Source organism: Balaenoptera ricei, chromosome 17 (genome assembly GCF_028023285.1).
Source record: "Balaenoptera ricei isolate mBalRic1 chromosome 17, mBalRic1.hap2, whole genome shotgun sequence".
Lineage (NCBI taxonomy): Eukaryota > Metazoa > Chordata > Mammalia > Artiodactyla > Balaenopteridae > Balaenoptera > Balaenoptera ricei.
In genome coordinates this window covers 69114207-69140447 of record NC_082655.1, presented here as the reverse complement: position 1 = coordinate 69140447, position 26241 = coordinate 69114207, and the positions used below count along the sequence as shown (strand labels likewise).

At 40.3% G+C, this 26241-nt stretch overlaps 1 protein-coding gene across 5 annotated transcripts in view; it reads left to right on the top strand.

The window, feature by feature from the left end:
* Positions 1 to 26241, top strand: part of PREX2 (phosphatidylinositol-3,4,5-trisphosphate dependent Rac exchange factor 2) — a 299616-nt gene that overhangs the window by 162655 nt on the left and 110720 nt on the right. For all 5 annotated transcript variants that reach the window (XM_059902418.1, XM_059902419.1, XM_059902416.1 and 2 more), the window contains exons 22-29: positions 929 to 1113; positions 3174 to 3335; positions 13785 to 14004; positions 14483 to 14690; positions 21354 to 21533; positions 23862 to 23956; positions 24751 to 24833; positions 25544 to 25634. In XM_059902418.1, coding sequence (XP_059758401.1) covers positions 929 to 1113; positions 3174 to 3335; positions 13785 to 14004; positions 14483 to 14690; positions 21354 to 21533; positions 23862 to 23956; positions 24751 to 24833; positions 25544 to 25634 — 1224 coding nt within the window. The remainder of the gene's footprint in view (positions 1 to 928; positions 1114 to 3173; positions 3336 to 13784; positions 14005 to 14482; positions 14691 to 21353; positions 21534 to 23861; positions 23957 to 24750; positions 24834 to 25543; positions 25635 to 26241) is intronic.

Here is a 26241-nt window from a genome sequence, read left to right as displayed (position 1 = left end):
ACAGGCTCTAGGTGCGTGGGCTTCAGTAGTTGTGACACGTGGGCTCAGTAGTTGTGGCTCACGGGCTCCAGAGCGCAGGCTCAGTAGTTGTGGCGCACGGGCTTAGTTGCTCCGCGGCATGTAGGATCTTCCCAGACCAGGGCTCGAACCCATGTCCCCTGCATTGGCAGGTCGATTCTTAACCACTGCGCCAACAGGAAAGCCCTGCTTTTGCCTATTTTATATTTACTGTTTCTGCTATTCTAGGGCTTAATTGTGTTAAGTAAACTAATATTCTGTTTTCGCTTATTTAATATTTACTGTTAGATTCCTCAGCAGTTTCTTGCTTGAGACTTTAGGTGTTTTTTCCCCTAGCTGACTGATTGTTGGCCAAAAACCTATAGGAATTCATTCCAGATGGAAATTTTATTACAGTGAACAATGACACATTTTCGCAATGAGTCAGCTTCAGAAGATGCTGTTTGGGAAAATTCAGGCGCTCCCTGCTTAAAAAAACAATTATTCCATCTCCGTTCTGCTTCTTCAATATGGTTTTCTGTATTTTTTCTGCTTTGAGAAAATATTCATCCAATGTTTGAGGCAGTTTTAGGAACCCTGACTTTAAGTTATGCATGCTTTTAATGAAAAATTGTATGTTTAATGTTGATATAGGTATAAATAGGCATACATATGGTCCATAGATCAAAATGGGTATGCAAAGATAAGACTAGTCATGTTACAGTGGTAAGATTTGGATTGGTCAATCATGTATTTTTTTAAATGTTCTTATTTTTTAAAATGTTAACAAGAAATAGATGCTTCATTTAGCACAGCAGATTTAGTCACCCTTTAAAGAACTCTTTAAAAATTATTCAGAGAGACTCAAATTATTTGAAGAGACTAACAAACCCTTCCTGAATTTGCTGAATTAAAATTGTCTTTATTCCAGAGGTAATTGACAAGTTCAACACCATGGCCATCATCGATGGGAAGAAGGAGCACGTGAGTCTGACGGTGGATAACGTCCACCTAGAGTATGGCGTCGTGTACGAGTATGACAGCACCGCTGGGGTCAAGTGCAACGTGGTGGAGAAGATGATCGAGCCCAAAGGTTTCTTCAGCCTCACTGCCAAGGTACGAGCGATCCCTGCAAAGGAAGGGATTTTGTTCTCGGTTAAGCAACAGAAACCCTCCCTCACCCCCACTTTAAAAAATGTAAATAGCTGTATATGTTCCAGCTGTCCACTCATTCAAGTTCTTTTTCTTGTTCTTTTTTCCCCCATTACTCAGTTTATGTACAGTCTTTTTTTTTTTTTTAATTGATCTCTTGGAGCACAGTGTCATGTTAGATGGGACGCTTGCCCAGGCGAGCATTAGTTGATTTGGCAAAGGTGTCTTTGCATTTAGTAAGTTTACTACGTCTGTTAATTCAGTATCATGAATACGTTTCAGACGGTTTTCATGACAGGTGGTGCTTTCCTAAATGTACATAACCCTGTGAAGAATATTTGAAGTCATAAAATGCATTCAAATTCTGCAAGTCTCATGTTTATTTCATAAAATTGCTCGAAGCTTAGAGATCAGTTTATGAATAGATCTTCAGGTATTTATACAATTCTTAGATGCAAAGGATCTTGTACTTAGTCCTTAGACTACAGCAGAACAGGAAGGGAGAAAGGGGGTCTTCATCCAAATGGATAAAACATATGCTAAGTTAAGAGGCGACCCTGTGTTTGCTTTTCATGATCCTTCCACAAGGTAAATCGATCAGACTCCTGTTGGACCCTCCACAGGTTGGAGCTTTAGTGTTCCATCTGCTTTTGTATAGCTTTGCCCCCTTTATTTCTTCATTTCAATTCTTGTTTTGAATGTGTGTAGTTGAGATAGATCTAGGATTAACAACATGTATTTTTTTATTTTAGTGGAAGAAGAATAATATAAAAATCCAAATGCACTATTTCAAAAATAATTATTTTATGTTTTTGTTTTATATTCTGAAAGTTAACTTTTGAAAAAATCCCATCATTCTGATGGCGTTGTACCGCTATATGTACCTACTGATAGAGAATCTATATTTTCTAAATGCAACCCCTTCCCAGCTGCATTATACTATTAAGAGGATCCGTGGAAGAGTTTAGGATCAGGTTATTGTAATTATTTTATCTCATTTTCTAGCTATTTCAAATTGGCAAGATTACGTGGATTATTTTATATATGACAACTGTACAGCTTACTCTGCACATATTTCTATTTTACACATGAAGAAAAATCAAAGAAATTAAGAAATTTAACCAAGATCAGACTGCTAATGATAAAGTAAGCTCTAATTTCTAGACTAGTGATTAAACAGAAAACTCACACTCTATATTCTGCAAGACAGGGAAATGGAGGTGGTGAAGGAGTTCAAATAAAAACAGCATCTCTAGGTTGTCTCACACAATATTATAAAACTGTCAGGTAAGGGCGTAATCAGTCCTTGTGATCTTTGAACAATCATGAATGCTACATATAAATAATAAACATAATTAATTCTCAGTTCATGGGAAATTCTCAGTGACTTGTGGTGTATACACACACACACACACACACACACACACACACATGCACGCTGCCTTATAATTGATTAAAACAGCCAAAAGGATTTACTAGTTGAATACATCATATGGATGCTTTTATCTAATGCTTTTATCAGACGGCGTTCAGACACTGAAAGCAACATTGCTTTTTACTTTATCAAGAGAAAGTCTCATTTATTCATTCCTTCAGCAAACATTTGTTAAATGCACTCTCTGTACCAGGCTCTCAGTAGCAAGCAAGGATATGGTTTTCCTTAGTTTTTGTTGTTGTACTACCAAACTGAGAAAAAAAAATGTTCTGAGTAACTCTGACTAAAATATGGGCAGTGTGTTCCCCCATCAGAGTGTACTGATTTATCCAGCAGGGAGTCTTTGAAGTCCCCTCACCTCCCTCAGGCAGCCTTTTATAGCCAGCAGAAGGGAAAACAGGAGATGCCAGGCACACAAGTCCATCACTTCACTGCCAGGGTTTATCGAACATACAAATCCCAGGCAGCTAAAAGAAGCACACTGGGGAAAGTCACCCTGTGCTGTGAAATTGTGAAAATTTTATTTGGCTGATTTTGAAGGTTTTTTTTTCTTGTTCTATTTTGTGTGTGTGTGTATGTGTGTCTACAGATTCTTGAAGCCCTGGCTAAAAGCGATGATCATTTTGTACAAAACTGCACCAGCCTTAACTCTTTGAACGAAGTGATTCCTACTGACCTTCAGAGTAAATTCAGTGCTGTTTGCAATGAAAAAATTGAGCGCATATGTCAGAGAATATCCAGTTATAAAAAGGTAAAAGCTCTATGTATGTATTTTACAAGTAATTATTATTTAAATTATTATTTTAATGTCAAATTTAATTCAATTCTTGATGTTTTTCATTACTTATTTATGTACCGCTTTATTGAAATAGTGATAACATTTATGTAACATTTTAGGGTTTTTTGAATGCCTTTACATCCTTTGCCTCATTTGATCTTTGCAAACTTGTAAGCTAGGCCATTATTCCACATTTTCCAAATATAATAACTGAGGCCTAAAGAATTAAATTACTTACTGGCAAGAATAGAGTTGGGATTTAAATCCAGGCCACCTAATTCTGAAATCAGATTTTTATTATTATTATTATTTTTCTTTTTTTTAGCTCGGTGCTAAAAAAAAAAAAATGAAATCAGGTTTTTATTATTACACTATAGTTCTTCTTTCCCTGTTCTCTTGACAGAGGGAACAGAGCCCTTAATCAGAAAGTACATGGAACATCGGCTGTTGTAAATGGATTCATTGCCTCATTCATTTGACGTATTAATTGAGCACCTTTTGTGTGTGAAGCAGTGTTCTTGGTACCAGGAATACGGCAGCAAAGGAGAGAAGGTCTTTCCTCTCACGGTGCTTCCATTTGAGTGGGGGAGACAACAACGAAGTAAAGAAATCTCTACAAAGGGGGAAAATCAAATATTGGAGAGAGTTACGAGGAAAGCTACGGTGGGAAGTGCCAGGGTGGGAGCTCTAGGCTGGGTGGCTATAGAGAAAGCCTCTCTGGGAAACTCGTGTCTGAATGACAAATAGAACTCTTCCTTTAAATGGGAGGAAGAAGCGTCCAGGTAGACAGAGCAGCTGGTACAGAGGCCCCAAAGCGAAAAGAAGGTCAGGCTGTCAGGGGAAGAGTGACCAGTCAGTCATAAGTGTGGAGACTTTGGCAGGGGCAGGTATTAGGTGCCGTGGAAGCTCTTTGTACCTTTCGGGACGTTGGATGGAGTTTGGATTTTCTTCTTACATCGATGAGAAGCCGTTGGAAAATTTTAGATAGAAGGATGACTTCATCTAATTTAGGTTTTTGAAAGATCGTGCCGTTTCCTCTGTAGGAATGGATTGCAAGGGGCAAGAAGTGAGGCATAGAGAGGGGTGGGAAGCGATTGCAATAGTCCGGGTGAGTGACGGTCATGGCTTGGACTCTGGGGAAGACAGAGGAGACAGAGAACATTTGGTGAACTCGAGGATATATTTTAGAGGTAGAATAAATAAAAATTGATCTCTAAAACATATCTTATAGTAGGTTTTAATTTTTTTTTTCTGTTTGTGTCAGTGGGAGCCTAGCTAATTATTTCCCTCAAAGTGAGGCTGGTTGCTTAAATTTGGATAGTCATACTAGGAAATATGATTTATCGCAGTGTTTATGAATATGAGTTAACTGTCTATGTTTGGTATGGCAAATAAAAGATAAGTCAATATGTGTCCAGATATGTCCATACAAAAATAGGGAAATGTGTGAACGAATACCCTAGGGATTTCAATTTGGTTGCCTCAGGTAGGGGAAGGGGAAGGGAGCTCACTGTGTTTTTCTTTAAGCATTTCCTATACTGTTAGGTTTGTTAAGTTGAATATGTATTGATGTCATAATTTTTTATAAGTCCATTTACATGAAGAAAAAATGATATTCAAGATCACTGCATAACTGTCACATCTGTTCACCTTCTTTCCATGATTGCTATTGACCTCTTTAAGTTTGGGAAAGATTCCATGAATATGTCATTGAAGCTGAAGAACGGAAGATTTTCTTTTTACTTCTCCTGTCTCTATGAGAGGTGACAATGCTTTGAAGTTAAATTTAAAAGCTCTAAAAAAATGCAAATTAGTAGTCCCCTTTTGAACACATTTTGAAAAGAGAGTCATTCTACTTCAGAGACGGATCTGTATAAAGTATGGTAGGGTTCAGGCAGATTCTGGTTGTCAAGCTTGTCACTTTTGCGTGTGTCATTTTTCTACCTTTTTTGGATTTTGTTCCTATTTTCTTCTCTCCATTCATTCAAACAGCAAAAGCAGTAGAAGTAGCTTAAAGAAATACACATAAGAAAAGGTAAAATATAGAAATAAAAATAAAACATTAAGATGAGGGTATATTACATAGGGTATTGATTCAGCTGCTTTAAGAAGGACCAAGACAACAGAGGCTTAAACCAGATAGAAAGTTTATTTCTCACTCATGTGAAAGTACAATCTGATAGGAGTCCAGTGAGGTGGGGCTTGATGATCTTCTAGGGATCCTTCTATATTTTTGTTTTCTCCCCTGGGATATTGCCCTCTTCCACAAAGCCAAACTTGGTGCACCACCACCATGTCTAAATGAATGCCCCTTAGAAGGGGAAGGAGGAAGTGGAGAGTAAAGCGCTTCCTTTTGAGGGCAGGACCCAGAAGTTGTACACAGCACTACTGTTCACATCCTGTTGTTTAGTGAAAGGGAGGCTGGGAAATGTAGTCTCAAACTAGGCATCTCAAACTAAAACTCAAGGAATTTTATTACTAAAAGAAAGAAGGAGAGGATGAATATTGGAGGAAAATGAGTAGGTAAATTTAGAGGTAAAGCTATATTAGAACAGATGGTATAGACCATCAGGGGAAAAGGGGCTATAGGTAAGCAGGTCCTAAGACTCTATTTACTTGCTAAAGTGGAATATTATATTTGGCCTTCAGCTTCCTGATGGCCAAAATGAAAAGGGAAACACAGTCTGTTACTTATTTATCAGTATCCCTGTGATACATACATGTTTCTTAAGAGAAGCAAAGGTTTTCTTGGTCTAAGTTCTAGAGGAAATCTCTCACCCTGGATTTCAAAGAGGCAACACCAGGAACGTCAGGGCAGTGTCCCTAAACATAGCCCTGCAAAAGAAGCAGCAATTTGCTTTATGTGGCAGATATTTTTAAGACACTCTTTAATGAAAGAGCATTGGTCAAAAACTCAAGTTCACAAAAGCAAGTTTGTTGCAGGATGGGGCAGGAAGACTGGGGAAATACTTACTAAATGCATATCTTTTACGGAGGCAATAGGGGCTTAAGTCAGTTATTTGAAGAAGTCTGCCCTCCACCACATACAATCTACTTGGGAAGAAAGGTCAAAATACATGAAGTAATAATAATACTACTTAGCCTACTAAGAGGTGTCTCCATGAATGGTTGAACATGCTGGCACCCAGCACCTTGCTCTATATGCTGGTCCTCTGTGCCGTTATAGAGCGCACAACAGTTTATAGCAGTCTATATCAGACATTGCATGCTAGCTATATTTTATAGTTTGCCTGTGTTGTATAATCTTACCAACACAGTGATATGAGACATATTATCCCATTTCATCGATGAAGTGACTGAAGCGCAGAGGGATCAAGTAACTTTCCCAAAGGCACACAGCTGGGAGCGGCAGTGGAATTTGAACCTTGCTCCCTTTTATTCTAAAACTGGTTGTTGTTTGTTTACCTGTAGTTGATACTTTGCTATACAGCTGATGTGCTAAACAGTATGGTTCTGACTGCAAGGGCAATAGCATTTCAGTAATGGAGAAATCATCTTGGAGTGAATGGTCAGCAGATGCTAGCTGCTATCAACTGGAAAGATCTGTCAGAGTGAAAAGGAGGAGAGATGGCCCTCAAGTAAAGGGAGAGATCATAAATGAAGGCAAAGACTTAGAAATGAGACTGATCTGATTGATGAAGAGTTGACGTACTGCCTGGGCCAGAAAGGAGGATTTGAGTTGGATGCAGTTAAAAAGGAAACCAGACAAAATCTGATTTTTTCCAGTGATTTTTTTTTTTAATTTTTATTTTTGGCTGTGTTGGGTCTTCGTTGCTGCGCGCGGGCTTTCTCTAGTCGCGGCGAGCAAGAGCTCTTCTTTGTTGAGGTGCGTGGGCTTCTCATTGCGGTGGCTTCTCTTGTTGTGGAGCATGGGCTCTAGGCTCGCGGGCTTCAGTAGTTGTGGCCTGCGGGCTCAGTAGTTGTGGCTCGCGGGCTCTAGCGTGCAAGCTCGGTAGTTGTGGCGCACGGGCTTAGTTGCTCCGTGGCATGTGGGATCTTCCCGGACCAGGGCTCGAACCCGTGTCCCCTGCATGACAGGCTGATTCTTAACCACTGCGCCGCCAGGGAAGCCCGTCCAGTGATGTTTTGAAGTGACATAATTATCAGATTTGTTTGTAAGATGTCCAAGTCGAGGGTGACTTGGACTCATGTAGAAGCATTGGGGACAGAGAGAAAAAGATCAATTCAAGCTGTGTGTAGGAGGAAAATATATACCGTCTATGATTAATTGGTTATGGCGATAAAGAAGGTGTTATTTCTTGGTTTCTAACAACAACCTGGTATTCAATGAACAACCTGGTATGCAATAAATAAAATAAAAGAGATGTATGTTTTGGGGGATTATAAGCAGAGTTTTTCCCCAAATGGGAAACAACATTATCCTGGGGAGTGAGAAGCATCTTTCATTTCCTCAGGAGTAACTGGGCACCTGGGAAGCTTTTAAAGCAGAGGTGGACAGGGTACCGGGCAGTGATTTGAGATGATAAAAGGAATGTCACTGAAGTTTGGAAAGCTCTCGTATGCACATTGTTGCTGTTTGAGCCTCCAAGTAGCCATGTGTACTGAATAGTCTTATCAGCCTGCTTCTTTCTCAGGAAGTAAGAATTTGCTTCAAGTCACATACCTGGCAGGTAGCCAACTAGGTATCAGTCCTATGGAGTGCTGTCTCACTTATTTTTATTTTTAATTTAGAAATAAAGAGAAACTTGTAGTTAACCAGGACATGAGTGCTTTAAAAGCAGTCCTTTCATCATCCCTTCTTGACCATAAACCTGTTTAGAATCACTGGCTATCTTTCTCACGAAATAGAGAAACAAGGTTAGCAAGAAAACATTTCAAGGATCTTTTCTGTTTGGATAAAATGTCGATACCTAAGGTAACAGCCTGTCAGGTAAGGTCAGCTCCATCCATGTAATAGATGTATGTCAACGGAAACTATAGCATTTGTGAATATGTATTTTTAATTTCCACGTATTTGCTTTTAAACTATTATTAGCAACCTATTTGTCTCCCAGATGAAAGCTTCAAACAGCCCTCTTTGTGTAAAATAAAATGTATCCATAGAAACTAAAATCTCAAAGAGGCTGGCTTTCCCTTATTATTTTGACTCTAAAAGTTTTACATGTTAAAAATAGAAACCAGTTGATATTTCTACAGTTTCCATAGCCAGGCTGCTGCAATCACATTTAAGTTTTTGGCCAGCATTACAGGCCACAGATGTTCAGACCTTACTGGGGACCTGAATGAACCCTAAGCTGGCGTTTAATCTCTATGGGGCAGGAAGTGTGGGCAGTCGTTCCAGACATAAAAGTATGCACTGTTTGGGGGAACGTACTCACTCTCTGTTGTCCTGAGAACTTTAAAAAATTCTAGATTCATTCTCCTGTTTCCAAATAGTTCCATAATTGGCCTTATTTTTGGCACTGGGGATACTTCTTCCCTATAAATATTTAATGAGCTTTTAAGAGATAGTTCCTTTTTACGCAAAAATACTATCTGTAGGAGTCTAAGTTTTACGTTGACTATTCTGAGTATCTTTAGATATTAATGCCACATAATCCCCAAATGGATGTATGGATTAGGAAAACTGTGGGTAAAATCTCTCCCCATGTCCTCTTCCCCCGATACAAAATTTTTATAGGTCCATGCCAGTGGGGTTTTACACTTCATTGAAATGGGAGACTGTCTGCAAAATAATAGCTTACCTTTGTATTTTTTTTTGACTTGTAGTCAAATGACTGTAATTGGATCTAAACTTGTTGTCATGCTCAGTAATTCATGAATTAACTACCAATGCATTAAAAACCTGAAATTCCTTTTCCAAGAATGACTTCTTCCTGTCAATACACAAATTTGCCTTAATATCTATATTAAAGATAAATATTTCCCTTGCCCGCCACACTTCTCTCCACCTCCTCTTCCACATCTTTGATCTCTGTCCTAAAAAGAGCTACCTACACCTGCTGTCCACACCTGCTGCACACCCGCTGGCCATGCCCACTGTTCACACCCGCTGTCCACACCCGCTGTCCATACCCGCTGTCCACACCCGCTGTCCATACCCACTGTCCACACCCGCTGTCCATACCCGCTGTCCACACCTGCTGTCCACACCTGCTGTCCATACCCGCTGTCCACACCTGCTGTCCACACCCGCTGTCCACACTCGCTGTCCATACCCTCTGTCCACACCCGCTGTCCATACCTGCTGTCCACACCCGCTGTCCACACTCGCTGTCCATACCCGCTGTCCACACCCGCTGTCCATACCCGCTGTCTACACCTGCTGTCCACACCCGCTGTCCATACTTGCTGTCCACACCTGCTGTCCATACCTGCTGTCCACACCCGCTGTCCATACCTGCTGTCTACACCCGCTGTCCATACCTGCTGCCCACATCCTCTGTCCATACCCGCTGCCCACACCTGCTGTCTCGCTCAACTTTCGTTCTCAGCACACTGCAGGTGGGCTCTGGTTCCCTGCATGTAACTGAACTGGCCCTTTCTAAGGTCACTGGTGGCCTATATTTTGCCAAAGCTTATTCACTGTGGTCATTGTAGTCCTTGTTTTAGTAGCATCTGATGCAGTTGAGCTTGTACCTTTCTTAAGCAGTTTTCTGTGACATGACCTATCCTGGTTTTGTCCTTTCTTCGTGGCCCATTCGTAGTCTCCTATGCTGATTCCGCCTTTTTCGCCAGCCTCTCATGTGGCAAAGTCCCACTTTGACTTACTATGTTTATTGTTTGCCTCTCCCCTCATTAGAATGTAACCACCCAGGAGGCAAGAATCTTTGTTCGTTCACTGTTTCCCAATGTGCCTAGAACCATGCCTGGTTTAGAGCGCCCTGGATAGGTCATTGTTGGATGAATGAATGAAGCTGGTAATAAGCTTGGTCCACAATAGGTCTAAAGCATCTTCCATCCCAACTCATTCCCACCACCCCCATCCCATACCCTGTACGTTTCTTTATTGCAAAACTGCAGTTTTTTATTTATGGAAAAGAACTTTTGTCTTTCCTTGTGAGCTTCTCCAAAGCAGATGAGTGAGCTCAGTGTTTCATTTGATGTTGCTAAAGAAGATGACAGGTCCACACTTCCAGGGCCCTTTACTACCGTATGGCATGATCAGAGCATTGTCACGTGCCCACCACGGTCAGTACAAGAACTCCGCCTTCCGCATTTTAGGTCTGCGTTTCAGAAAGGGCTCACCATTAAATAGCAGGGCATGCTGTCTGCCAGCACATTTTGATCTTCAAAATATATCCACATTCCCAGGACCCATGATTATGGGCCCCCCTCGCCCCCTCCCCCTTTCCTAGGGATACCCCAGGATGGAAGACAGCACTGCTTTCATAAGGCTCTTCCTTCTCCAAGAGAGGCTCTTATCAAAGAAGTTTCCACTTACTCTTTGAAAGAAACTAGGCACATTCAGACATGTGGCTACGCACCATTCTGAGTGCATGGGGAGAGGGCATAGAAGACATTTGTATTGAGATAGATGTCAGAAAGCTGCAGGAATTTGGTCCCACTGAAAAGGGAATCTTCCCCCTCCTCTGCCTGATCACTCTAGAGATACTTCATTACATCACCCTGTTCACTTCCTTCTCAGCACTTACCAAAATTTCTAATTATCTGGCTATCGTATTTATTATATAATTGTTACATATGTACATACACATATACAGTTGTATATATGCTTATACATATATGTTACATATAATTGTAATCGTATAATTGTTATATATAAGGGTGATATAATATTGTTTTTACCTGTGTCCCCTACTAGATGGTGAATTCTATGAGGGCAAGAGCTGTGTCTCCAGCATAGCACAGGATCCAGAATAGATGCTTCTTTTATATTTTTGAATGAATGAATAATTGGTTAAAATGAAAGAAAGCAAGAGAAGGGTAACTGCCTATTACCATGGATGCTGTGACATAATAAAATCGATCTCCGTGTCTTTGTGCCATGGGAGCCTTCTCTGAGATTTTTATCCTGCAACTACAGTGGAAAAGAACTTCTGAGTGAAAGTTTTCATCTGGCCTTAAATTCTAGGTCTTTCCGAGATAAGTCTCCAGGTCACGGTTGCTTTATTAATAAAGAGAAAGTGATAATTCAGGAATTCTCTAAATGCCTTCCTGTCTCTCAGTGTTTAGGCTATTTTCACTATATATCATTATCAAATGTGTTAGTAATTTTGTTAATAGATGCCTGCATTTCAGTCCAATTCTATTTAGAGTCCTACTATGTGCTAGCCCTTTGCTGAGATACATAGCTTCTGACATGTGATTTGAAAACACAGTTTAATATACTTGTAAGATAGTTCATATCCTAATGGTGAGCTTATAAGATGTGATTTTTGATATCACATCTTTATTCTTGAATTTAACCTAGAAAAGTTACACAGTAACCGGTAGTAGTCTTAATTTTTATTCTCTTCAATGTCCAGATTACTACTCTACTAGTGGAATAAATAGATAAGATCTGGTTATAGTTCCAAGGAAGAAGAGAGCATAGATATTATTTAATCCACATTCCATATTTTACTAGAAATGACAAAGAGACAGGGACTTGCCCAGCATCACATCAGTTATGGGGATGACATAACTAAAACACAGGGAGCTGGTGGCTCTCATTCCTTTGTTTTTTTTTTTTTTTAATAAATTTATTTATTTATTTATATTTTATTTTTGGCTGTGCTGGGTCTTCGTTTCTGTGCGAGGGCTTTCTCCAGTTGCGGCGAGCAGGGGCCGCTCTTCATCGCGGTGCGCGGGCCTCTCACCGTCACGGCCTCTCTTGTTGCGGAGCACAGGCTCCAGACGCGCAGGCTCAGTAGCTGTGGCTCACAGGCTTAGTCGCTCCACGGCATGTGGGATCTTCCCAGACCAGGGCTCGAACCCGTGTCCCCTGCATTGGCAGGCAGATTCTTAACCACTGTGCCACCAGGGAAGCCCCTCAGTCCTTTGTTTTTGAAATTACAATCCACTTCAATTCTATGAGATGCTTGTGTGTGATGCACAAGACAGATGTAAGCATCACTCTCATGGAGTTTACCATCTGCTAAGGGAGAGAGAAATAAGAAAATTATTCATGGGACTTCCCTAGTGGTGCAGTGGCTAAGAATCTGCCTGCCAATGGCAGGGGACACAGGTTCAAGGCCTCGTCTGGGAAGATCCCACATGCTGCGGAGCAACTAAGCCTGTGTGCCACAACTACTGAAGCCTGTGCGCCTAGATCCTGTGCTCCGCAACAAGAGAAGCCCTGGCAATGAGAAGCCCGCGCACCACAACGAAGGGTAGCCCCTGCTCGTCGCAACTAGAGAAAGACCCAACGCAGCCAAAAATAAATAAATAAAATAAAATAAATAAATAAAAAAAATTATTCATAATTGTAAGGAGGATTACAGGGTGCTGTAACCTAGCACCTAAACGGAAAATTGAACCTAGACTAGGGCTCAAGGAAGGCCCCTTGATGATTTCATAAAACTTGAAAATGCATAGGAGTAAGTTTGGAAACGAGGGAAGAACATTTCAGGCACACTGAACAGCCTGTACAGAGACCTCGAATGAGTGGATCGTATGTGAGAGGAACTGAGTGAAAGCCAGGAGGCGCACAGGGAGCAAGGGGAAGAGAGCTTGAGATAAATAAACCGGGTGTGGATCGGACTCTGGGAGGCTGTATAGACCATCGCAAGTGTAGACCATGGATTTGGATGGCAAGGTTTTAAGTAGGGGAGTGGCTGTCCGGGCAAGTTGTGTAACTTCCTTGAGCATCACTATTCTCGATGGCACAGAAGCAGAGTCCACGCCAGTCTTCAGGCTGCCCCTGACCCAAAGCTCAGCGGTGATTAGCAGGAGGCCCGGGTGGGAAGGAAAGTCTGTTCTGCCTGTTGTCCTGCCATTCGGGGTCCCCACCACCAAGCTTTGCTGTCTAACCTGCTCACAGACTCGGGTCTGGGTCAGCTTTCTGACAATGTTTGGAATAATCCATCTTCTTCCATCCTCGACCTGACAGCTACCCTATTCTGCCACCTTGCACCTTCTCCTAGCTTGGTGTCCTAGGACGCCGATTCAGTTTCTCTCTCTGCCTCTCAGCTGCTGGGAACCTGTGGATTTGAGTCCTAGTAAGTGGTGTTGATCACTTGAATTCATCCCTTTTAGCGCTTAACTTGCAATCAGTGTTTCAAAAGAATCCTTTGCATTTGCTGCCTATATTGCTTTGCTTTTCTAAGAATGTGTGAATTTTAAAATAATGACTTAATTTCTAACAGCTTGTCATTTATTTCACCCGTTGCAGTTGACATGTTTTAATTTTCTTTTGATTTTGCGATGGATGACAGGAGTGAAATGTTTGAATTATCACTGCATTCAACTGCTTTTTCTTTCATCTTTCATCTACAGTTTTCTCGTGTACTAAAGAATAGAGCCTGGCCCACCTTTAAACAGGCCAAATCTAAAATCTCCCCACTGCACAGCAGTGATTTCTGCCCCACCAACTGCCATGTCAACGTGATGGAAGTTTCTTATCCCAAAACATCAGCGTACCTGGGGAGTGCATTTGGTGTTCAGTTGGATAGCAGGAAGCATAATTCTCATGATAAAGAAAATAAATCGGAACAAGGTATGTTAGCTTTTTCAGCTTTATCAAATTATGACGCGTAACTTAGGCAGTCATACCTATTCCTGCATCCCTGAAATTAGCATGTCAGCAAGTCTGAAATTTTATAAAGAAAGGATTCCTCACGCTAATCATTTGGATAATTATGCATAAGTGTTTGTAGAGTGAAAATGGAGTTACACATTTTCATCAGTTTTCCTCTAAGAAGAATGATTGTTTTTGTCTTTATGAGAAAAATAGTGGAGGAGCACCTGCAAGGGATGCAGAGTACCATCCCATGCCATCCCAGTGGGACGTGGAATCGAGCTGTATTCCTCGTTTTTAATCACAACTCCCCATAAGCTTTAATTCCTGAATTAAATGCAGCATTAGATTGGCATTTTATCTTTTGTAAGCTTGGACGTCTAAAATGAGTGGCTCTGGATTGCTACTGTAAGTTCAAGGTAATAACTGTTGCTATGGAATGGTTTCATCTCCTCAGGAAAACTAAGCCCTATGGTGTACATTCAACATACGATTACAACCATGGCGGCCCCTTCAGGTCTGTCTCTGGGGCAGCAAGATGGGCACGGTCTCCGGTATTTGTTGAAAGAAGACGACTTAGAAACCCAAGATATCTATCAGAAACTGCTGGGCAAACTTCAGACTGCACTGAAGGAGGTGGAGATGTGTGTTTGTCAAACAGATGAGTAAGCATTTTATTTACTGTATTTTAAATGTACCTAATACATTAGCTGTAGGAAATGGCACTCCTGAATACCCATTATTCTTTTTACTGTTTGAAAATGTAGGAATTTTTGCTGAGCGTATAGATCCTCTTCATGCCAACACCTTAAAAATGAGAAAACATGGCAATTCTGTAGATCTGTATTTTAAGGAAGCATTTAATACCAGGGAAGAGAACAACAAGGTTCTTTCATATAGAAAACGCTAAGTTTCAGTGTGCAAATGTTAAATTGAACAATATGATTGAAAGGGTACGAACTGCGTATAGGGATTTCCTTGTGTACCTTTTACAGACCAGAACACAGCATTTGGTGGATAGGCACTCAACAGATGTTTATGAAAAAATGTAAAGCATACCAAATCCTTAACATACTTGTTAAATGAGTAAAAGCAAAAGTATGTGACCCTAGGAGCAATGACCAACACCCTTTCTTCTCTTCTGATTGAATTAATGGTTTACTAAGGAAGTACCCAAATCGCTGTGCCAGTAATTTGGAATCTTTTTTCAAGAACAGAGAAGAGGAAGGAGTTGAATAAAATTTTTCCAGAGGTCAACTCTGATTCTTATTCAAGAATTTGAAGGTTGGAGAATTGCCTGAACTCTGTAGGATGGTTTGCTACATCATAGAGTGTGATTATGCTTCACATCTAGTCAGGGCAGAATGGGATTTGGGGTAGCTCAGTTTCTCATGTATAGAAGAGGGTGAATAATCATAACAAATTATCTATTTGTGGTGAAAAATATAAAAATTAATACGAAAAGCAATCAGCCTAGGGCTTGACATGCTTGCTTATCATTCAGGGGATTGAAATTGTTGAATATATCATAGTGGGAAAAATCTGAAAATGGTATAAGGACCATTTTCCTCTTTTTAATGTACTCCCTTTATGAAGTTGCAGATTTAGATGGCTGTCAAATGTGTATTATTTAGTTCACACACACATCATCCCTACTTCCACGGATAATTCAGATTTCACATAAAATATTTAGAACTTATTCTAAGGCTTTGTTGTAATTACACATTACAATAATGAAATTTTAATTGACATGATCTCTTACTTTATACATCTTTGAAATTTAGAGATCAAAATTACCATATTAGTGCACCATGTTTCTAAGATTATCTTTAAGTAGTTACTATTTACTGTGCTACTGCTTTCTGACATTTTTATGAGTTAATTTAGAATTGAAATTCTGTTTTCCTTTGTCTAATACACTAGTTTTTTAAAATTACTTATAACACTTGGTGTATTATATTGGGACCACCCCATTCATAGACCAATCAAACAGCTTGAGGTTACTGAGAGAACAGGTGGTTATTTTTAAACAAATACATGATATTTGGAATTGTTTTAGAATGACCTTGTGACAGAGAAGTTAATATTTTAGGACATTATATTTTGCTTTATTTAATAAATTGATTTTATCATATATGTTATATTGTATTTTAGAAACCAGTCTCTTTTTTCCCCTGAAGTATTCAGAAGGTTCAAGAGGAAGACTGTTTATTAATAAGGCAATGGATAGTAGCATTGAATCATGTATCCTAGATCTCAGAGGGATTCTAGGAGAGCATCTGGACCAATCCCATGCTTCCAGTTAAACCAAGAGTTATTATTCCTCCTTTTCAGATGAGTCCTTTGTCAATGGCAGGATTACTGATGTGCCTGAGTGAACACCGCCTTGGAGACTGGCTCTCTAATGCATTGACTATCCAGCACTTCCTGGCAATGGTCCAGAGTTTGTCTGTCTTTGTTAATTTATTGACTTTTTTTTTTTTAAGTTCAGCTAATGTAGATATATTTTCAAGGAAATAGTTAGAGCCAAGGGACTCCCTTTACTTGGTTTAAAATGCTTTATATTTAAAGCACTAATTTCAGAAAGAGGGTTAAGCTATTTTTATTAACCAAAGCTAGTTAAAAGGATTACCTATTTTTACTTGTGATTTCCCCACTCTGTTATTCGAAAAGTCTTTACCAGCTGTGCTTGTTTATTAGGAAAGTGACATGAAATGAGCCAATGATTTGAGAAACTTCCTTGGTCTTCTCTGTGTGCACCATATAATCTAATTCTAAATCTAAATATGTTCCACCATAATTCAGTGTGTAACGTAATCACTTTAAAACAGTGCAGTTGTGCAGGTGTCTGGATGCCCCATTGCCCCGTTCGGAAGCGCTGCAGTGCAGTGGAGCTTGACAAATTATTTAAAAAGCTCGTTACTCACAGTTTTCTCACCAGGTAGAAATTATTCTTGGTCCAACATAGATGCCTCTGCAGAGTGGAGAAGCAGATCTCGGCCGCTGTGCCGAGTTTTAAGAGAATTGCCTCACAATATCTCCCTGCTAGCCTTTCTAGGAGTCATTCATTCCTGTGAAAGGTCCTGGTGCTGAGCCTAATTGTGCAGTCTGGTTTTCCTGTCACTTGGGAACACATCCTTTGACACACAGGCATTCCCCTAAATCCTCCTACCTTGTTCAGATCCAAAGATAGAACTAGAGACAGATGTGCTGTGCAGTAACAGGAAGTAAGGCGATGTTATGAATTTCATCAAGATTTTGTGATTCCTGTTTCATTTCAGGAAACTAGGTACTTTAGCCCTTTAATGGGTGATTTTCTGGTTAATGACGCTCGGGTGTTAGATGTAAGTAAAGGGAAAAAATAATTCGTGGAGAGTCCAGAACCTTTGACAGGGTTTTAAAATTCAGGGTTTGTGTATTCTCACAGAGAGGAAATGAATAAAGAGTATTGGGGGCTAGTAAGGCAGGAAATTTGAGAACAGACTTCATTTTGCGGGTGCCACATGTCCCAGGATTGAGTGACAACCAAAACACATTGTAGGACAGTTAGTGAGCTGGGGGTTACAGATAGGAACGGTAGGGCTGGTGGTGGAATTATCTTTGAGGTTTTCCCAAGAATTTTTCTGGTAAATGTAAAAAAGTGGGCACAGTTTCATAAAAAGTAGCATGTATTATAGGGGCTCATGTACCGGGCACAGTTATATGATTACATGCACTGCTTTCTTTCATTCTCACAATCCATCTGTGAGTTGGGTTATGAAACCCTGGGCTGTCTCACAGACGCCTCAAACTTAAATTTGTTTCTGAAATTGACATCTACTTTGACCTCATACTCAAATCTGCTTTGCCCCCTCCCCCATCAAGGTTGTCCCCCTTCTTAGTAAAGTATTCTCCATCTCTTCAGTTTATGAAGCCAGAATCTAGGTATCATCTGTGATTCTTCTCTTTCCTTTCCCTTCACCTCCAGTACCTTATCAAGTCCTGCCGGTCATACCTCAGAATGTGTCCACCCCATCACCTGAGACTGGGTCACCATAGTCTCCTCCCTAGTACCCGCTGTAGAATTTTCCAGCTGTGCCTCTCCATCTAATACATTCTACATTCAGCAGGTGCCAGAGGGATCTGTACAGGTAAATGGTGCTAGTCCCCTGCTTAAAGCCGTTTACTGGTACTGCAGTGCAACTAGAATAATGGGAGATGCGTTATCGTGGCCTGCACATTTCTACACGATTTGCCCCCGTCCGCCTCTCCAAACCCATTTCTCTGAGCTCCTCTTGCATTAGCCTCTTTCTGATCCCGGAACGTGACGCACCTCTGCCTGGTCAGCCCTGCTCCTGAGGCCGGCGTGGCTGGCCTTCTAGGCACTCAGGTGTCAGGCTGGTGGCCGGTCTGTGGAGAGACGGTGCCAGCTTCCCCGGGACCCAGTCCATCCCCTGAGTCCCAGTCACTCGTGTCTTCCTGCTCTGGACATCCTGCTTCCTCTATAACTGGTTTTTACCCCTTTCACTGTTATGTTCACCAAAACTCTAAAGCCTCTCAGACTTGAGACAGCGAAGTTTCTTTCTTGCTCACTTTCCATGTCCACTGGGTCCTGGGGTCTCTGCTCCACATTGACCTCACTCAGGTCTAGGCTGGCCAAGCCGCATCAGCTGGAACGCCTCTGACGGTCACAGCAGGGAGGGAATGAGGCAGAGAGCACGCTTGCATGAAGACGTCCACCCAGGAGGGACCCGTGTCACCTCCGCTCACACTGCATTGGCGAAAGCAAGGCACGTGGCCATTCCTACCCTCCCAGGAGGAGGGGAGCCAGCCAGTCATGAGTCCCGGAGAACTGGGATGTGGTGGGCGGCACTCACGACCACCTTCGCCCTCCAGAGTGGGTGAGCGATATGCAGGGAGGGGTGTTCTGCTTCGTTTGCACAGTATATGAGTGTGTCTCACTCAGCCCATCTCTAACATGAGAATAACAATGATAATACTGATAATAATAACGAGGATTCCCACTTCATAAGGTGGTTTGAGGGACTGAATGAATTAATACCTGTGAGGTACTTAGCATAGTGACTGGCATAAGAGCTCAACAAATGTTAGCTGTGCTGAAGAGGATGATGATGATATTTAAATCTCAGTTAAATAGAAAACACACAGGTAGACGCAATCTACCATATACAGAAATCTTTATTCATCAAGGGCATTTGGCGGAGATTGACCGGAAATGGTACTCAGCTCAGGATGTTAATTCAGAATCAACAGACCTACACACTATCAGAGGGAGCTTAACACTGTATACGAGCAAAGGTAAAGGAAAATATTTCTGCGAGCACAAATATTAAGCTTTATGCTCTATTATTACTTTTAAGAATCGAGAAACTTTATGCAAAAACGTGGTGTCAGAAACATTGTTTTTCTATCATTTGTTTGTTAGCCTAACACTTGTTCCCACAGGGTCAGTGCAAGCATGACTGCAGCTGTTTAAAATGAAAAGCAAATATGTGAACACAATTCGTAGAGCTCTGAAAAAAATGTTTATGCTGAGCCCCCATGACTCCTAATTTAAAAGGTCCATAGAGCACAGAGGGCTCCTTGCAGAATGAGAACTCCTGCATCTCTTTCCTCTTTGGTAGTCAAGAGTTCATCTGTCTGTGCAGCGTGCAGCTTGGGTAATTGGAGTTAATCTAATGCTTTAATCTTTTGGATGGAGGGAGTGAAGAAATACACAGTCTGTCTTATGAGACATAAACATATCTTTCCAAATAGAAAAGTGTGTTTAAAATAATTCATAGCTTTGCAGGGCCCTGAGCAATCTAGCAGAACTCCCTGATTTTCCCAGGTGTCTAAAAACTATAAACTGCCAAAATATTATTCAGATATCTCACAGTGAGACCTTACCTGATGACACTATTTGAAGTTGCAGCCCTGGCTTCATTCCCTTTTTAAAAAGTTTTCTCCTTCCCATTTGTCACCATGTGATACACTATACAGCTTATCTGGTCGTTGTTTGTTTCCTCCCAGTAGAATTTAAGCGCCAAGAGGGCACGGACTTTTGTTTGTTTTGTAAACTGCTGCACACACAGCACCAAGGGCAATGCATGGTCCGATAAATGTGTTTAATTAATTCATTAGTGAAATGACTTAACAAATATTTACTCTGCACAGCATTGGGTTTGACATGATGGGATATAAATAAGAGGTAGAAGATCTTTTCATGGTCTTGAAATAAAATAAACATGACATTGCTATGGAAAAATGAGTGTCAAGATATGTGCATATGTGCTGTTGACTAGAACAGCATGTCATCGGTATTTGGTAAATAAAGGAGAAGATGATTGTGGGCTGGAGAAACCATGCCCGGGCCCTTTGTTCAGTTATGGTTTAATTTGTTTTGCAAATTCTATAGCACATTGTTTGATAGTAAAGACTGATTCCATTTTTGTGTCATTTTGAGTTAGTTCTGTAAGAAACAATTTACAGCCAAACATTCAAGTCTAGCCTGGTGGAATCAGCGCTGCTCAGAGTCTGCATCAAGTTTTATGCCGATTTAGAGTCTGAAAGTGTACTTTAGCCTTGAGCCCAGTGGGAGAGCTTTGCGTTTGGGCAGATTCACGATGCTTCCTGGTGACTGGGTTGTGGATGGTATTGGGGTGGCCCCACTACCTCCTGTCCTCACCTGTGTGTGACGCTGTTTAGCGTCTTAGGGTCGGGACGGGCAGGACTCCTGTTTGCATGAGTGTGAGGACGGTTTGTCCACACGATATTCTCCCTGACAAATAGAGAAAGCCTGGGGGAAACCCAAGGCAGGCGGAGGGGGTAATGGGATTTTAACATCTGCAGGTAAGCCAGTGAGGAGGTATAAGCCCATTTAGTGTTTATTTTAATACTTGGATATTAAAATAAATATCCACTTTAAAGTTTCTCAGGTATTTTCACGTGGTGGTGATGATGGCTGGGAGGTACCAGCAATATGTTGTGTGCATTTCATTCTCCCAGCAGCCCTGTGGGTAGCTATTCTTATTCTCCACATTTCGTAGATGTCAAAGAGAACCATCCCGGTTTTGCCAGGAGAGCACAGCTGGTCCATGGCAGAACCTGGATTTGAACACAGCTTTCTCATCAAAACTGTGTGCTGTTTCCATTACTTATTCTGAGAGGAAAGAGTGAACTTTGCATGACAGGCTTTTTATGCAACAGGGTATTAATTTCAGGTGACACCTAGAAGAAGCTCTAGAAATATCTGTAAGCCTATCATATAAAATGAGCAAGGTAGTTATCTGTAGCCGCCGGTGTGAAAATGTGCACTTATTCTTTTTTTTTTTAATATCCCACTGCAGCCTTCTGTCTTCAATAACATATTCTCCTAAATTAGAACGTAAGACATCAGAGTCCATAGTCCCAACAGACAGTGACAACGAGAAGGGAGAGAGAAACAGCAAACGTGTCTGTTTTAACGTGGCAGGCGATGAGCAGGAAGATTCAGGTCACGACACCATCAGCAACAGAGACTCTTACAGGTAATTCATTCATTCCTGAAACTCATCTCATCGACCAAGTCAAATGGGATTCTGTATTTTCCACATAGGTCTTGAAAAAATTTTTGACTGTTGTTTTTGTTTATTAGTCCCACAAAATAACCGCTGGCTGTTACCAACCTCAGACAAAGCATAGTGAGACATCACTGTCTTTCAAATTCTTCCCTTTTATAATCTGAGTAATTCGGAAAAAACATTTTTTCTCCAACCGAGCGGACCTAATTTAGGAGATTTGTTATTCTCTTATGGACTGTGTAACACGTATGGCAAATAAACAAGTTGTGCCTATATTAACAGGTTTTTTTTTTTTTTAATATCTGTTTCTGATTATTGGACTATTGGGTAGTGAATAGGAGTTCTTTTTGTTTTGTTTTTCCTCCTTCCTATATTCTGTGATTCAAGCTAATTGAACTAGTTTCATGTGCTCACCTCTGTGACCAGCTTTGTGCATTTTTTCTTCCCTTGCATGCCTTCTGTACAATTTTGATAGGACTGCTGTAACAAAGTACCAAGAACCAGGTGGCTTGAATAACAGAAATTTATTTATTATCCTACAGTTCTAGGGCTGGAAGTCTGAAATCCAGGTGTCAGCAGGGTTGGGTTCTTTCTGAGGGCTGGGAAGGAAGGCTCAATCTCTTGGTTGCAGATGGCTGTCTTCTCCCTCTGTCTGTTCACATCCTTTTCCTTCCAAGCCTGTCTCAGTGTCCATGTTTCCTCTTTCTTATAAGGACACCAGTCATACTGGATTAGGGCCCCCACTAGTGACCTCATTTTAACTTGATTACCTCTGTCAAGACCCTCTCTCCAAACGAGATCACAGTCTGGAATACTGAGTGTTGGACTTCACCGTATGAATTTAGGGGCTGGGGAGGGAGAGATACAATTCAACCCATAACACCTTCCCTCCAAACTCTGTCGAGTCCTCTTCTTACCAGACTCTCAAATGATGGCTCTTCCAATGAACTTCCTTAGTTGAAAGTGCTTTTTCTCCTTTGAATCCTTGTGTCACCTGGAACCTCATTGAGACCTGTGGCAACCTGCCACGTATGCTGAGTGTGCGGCTTCAGAACCTCCCGTTTTATTTACATTAACTGAAGACAAAAACTCTCTTACTCTTATTTATTATACAGTGTTTTACAGTGAAGAGATATTTAGTAATTATCGTTAAATCAAAGTTGTTTCATCAGAGATGTTTAGCACAAACTAATAGCTAACATTAAAAACATATTCTTACCAGACACAGGGGGAAGCAGGATGATTTCACGGAATTCCTCCCACAACCCTCTGTGGCAGGTTCTGATATTAACTGCATTTTACATCTAAGGAAGCTGAGGCCCGCAGGAGTTACATAATTTACCTAGGAAATCGGGTGGCCTGGCTCTCAGTTTATTAACCACTCTACTATTCCAATTTCTATGTGAAAAGGATTTTAATGAATACGTGAGTTAATTATTCCTAGAAATTTAATGATATATAAAACAAATTAACCACTTTTACCGTTTCACTTACTTTTTAGCTTCTAAGGAGACCAGTATGCTCTTTAATAAGAACCTGTGGTTTCTCTCCAGTGGGAAATGACAGATCTAAAAATACTTTCTTCCCTCAAATTCTAGTTATCAGATAATTAACATTACTCTCAGGTTCTCTCTAGGGTAAAATAGAAATTTTAAATGTACATTTAAAGTTAAATAAGTCCCTTTTACTTATTCTGAGAGAAAAAAATATTTATGTCTCCTGCACTACTTCTGAAATCTGTCATGTGTCCATATTCACACACAGACATTTCTAACTTTCTTTCCCTTGATGTTCATCATTATCCAGCAGCTAGCAGGTGTGGTGTCCTGTGCTGGGCTCCGGGGTGGAGACGAGGTGCCATCTTCTCGGGGCGGGGGAGGGGTGGGAGCTCAGAGTGCCATTAATAAGTTATCCTTTAAGTTACTAGAAAGGGTTGAAAGGCAGAGAGCTCTTGAAACAGGATTTTGTCACTCTTAGCAAATCAACTACAAGCATATACCATCAAATGGATAGTAACGAATTTTAAGTTTGGTTTGACTCCTGTAAATAGCTATGCGTTTTAAAATTCAATTATGATTAGATTATATGACAAGAAAATTTGAAATATGATCGAATTGAAAATAATTTCTTTTAAAGTAAGATAAAATGTGAGTTGAACAAATTTATCTTTCTCATAAATTTCTGTAAAGCATATTAACACATATAACTGTGACGTAATAAGTTTATCCAGTAAGAAGTGGCAGGGAAACTTTGCCAGATGCACTGCTGAAGTGACACGTACCTCATTCTTCGCAGCGACTGCAACAGCAATAGGAATTCCATCACCTCCTTCACCAGCATCTGCAGTAGCCAGTGCAGCTCATATTTTCACAGCGATGAGATGGACTCAGGTGCGTTGGGTGAAGGCACGCGGACGGACTCTTTGATGATGCCGAACCTAAGGGATTAATTTGCTTGATCCATACTCATTTTTACCTTTCATCAGCCATTTTCGGTGGCCACACACATTGCCTTTCAGTTTTACATGCTTGAGAAAGTCAGCTTCCCAATCCCATTATAAACAGTGAATTTTTAAAGAGATGGAAGAAACAAACTAATTTTTATGTTAATAAATGATGTTTTATGATATTTCTGTGTTACTACGTGGTACCTGTATGATAGGTACACAAGAAACAAGTTTTCTAGGATATTAGGCATTGATGATCATGTGAGGAGATGGGATGGGCTTTGAAGTAGGATTTGAAGGCAGCAGATGCACCTGAGCTAGCCTTATGAGCAGTGGGGAAGGGGGTGATGAGAAAAACACTGCTTGATATAAATACCTTATACATGTTTTATTTTGTGTGTGTTAAGAAAAAGACTTTCCATCGAGTTAGGAAAAATCTTAATTTTGAGATATGCAGTTTATTCCAACTATTTGACCATTAGAAAAATTCACCATGTGAAAGAATCATTAATGTGGGTACCACAGGATTGTTTCTGTGAGACCCTCTGCTTTCATCTCAGTTTTGAAGGAGCAATAATCTGATATCCTAATAGTTATTAAAGCTTTTGGAATTCTTTTTCTGAACATGAGAACTAATGTATGGAATAAGAGCTAGTGTTTAATTATTTTTTACTTTATTGACATTAAAATGCTTTGGAATGTTAAACATAAGATGAATGATTTATTTTTAATATCTAGGTGATGAGCTTCCCCTAAATGTTCGCATTTCTCGTGATAAACAGGACAAGATACACAGTTGCCTTGAGCATCTTTTCAGCCAGGTACAATTGGGACAGTTGTGGGTATTTTTTCCACAGACTAAACTGTCAGAAATCCGTTTTTCAGACATAGTGAAAGGAGTTTGCAGTTAGAATGGAATTTGTTCCTCCATCCCCTGTACCTTAATTTCTATAGCTTAAAATGGAAAAGAGATTCCTTCAGCCAGCTAGCCCAAAGGACTGTTAAGAATGTCAAGTATTTCACAGTCCTTAGAAAATTATAAAGTGTTCTACAAACGGGAGTTATTCTGTTCATTATTTGTTTCTTTGTGGGTTTTCAGATTCCTCCATGACATTTCTTGTTCAACTTCATTCCTAATCTCAAGAAGCACAGGGTTGTCTTGTGCTCATGTTGGTATTTTGCATTTTTAAAAAAATTTATATCCACAACCAAAATTCATAGTGTAGAAGCTTTTACCACTTCGAAAAGGATTATGATAACTTTTAGGTGTTTTTTAAAAATAATTCTAGGACTCTTACTTCTTTTACAAAGAAAATTTATATTTTGTATGAATATATGGTAGGATAGTAAGAGATATTGTAAATGTTATCAGGTGAGTTTAATCCTAATATTTTATTTAAAGATAGATTTTGCAAGCAGCATGGGATTTCAAAAATAATTGTTGCTTTGAGGAAAAAAGTATTTTACAAGATTGACTTTTGGAAATACCGAGAAGTTATGTAACTCCCAGAAATCTCTGCTGTTATGATAGGTGGATTCCATTACCAATCTCCTGAAAGGCCAAGCTGTTGTGAGGGCCTTTGAGCAAACCAAGTACCTGACACCAGGTCGAGGGTTACAAGGTAAGGTTTACAAAGTAATTGTTGGAGGCAATTGGGAAACAAAAGTGGGAGACAGTATAGTCATGAAGCAAAAGCATAGCATGAGAAAAAAAGTTCTGGGTGATCATTTCAAAATTCACTTAATACTACTTCTATTTGGATAACTGTTGAATATATATATATATATATATATATATATATATATATAAATCAAGACCTTTTAGAGTTCTTTGAAAGTTTAAAACGTTTAGTGCCTGTAGGGGCCAAACCGAATGAGTTAATTGAAGAAATATAAGTGTTGAGTTGCTTTTGCTGAAACCAGACTTAATGCCTACTTGGTGGTAGGTAGCCCAGTGATGGGGGGAGGGGCTTTGGGAATGGTGGTTGGCAAACAGAACAAGATCTAGAGCTTCCACTTTCTGACATCCAGTTTAGGATGTTGAAATAGAGTTTTTATCTAAATTTGCTCCTTTGTTTAAACATTTGTAAAAAGAGAATAATAAGATTTGACTTTGTTTTAGATTTAACAAATTTTCTCCTGTGATAGAGCTAAAGAAATTGCTACCATGATAATAGCCTAGGACCACAGGAATGAAAGAAAGAGGATTCTGCAGTTTATGGGCTTGTG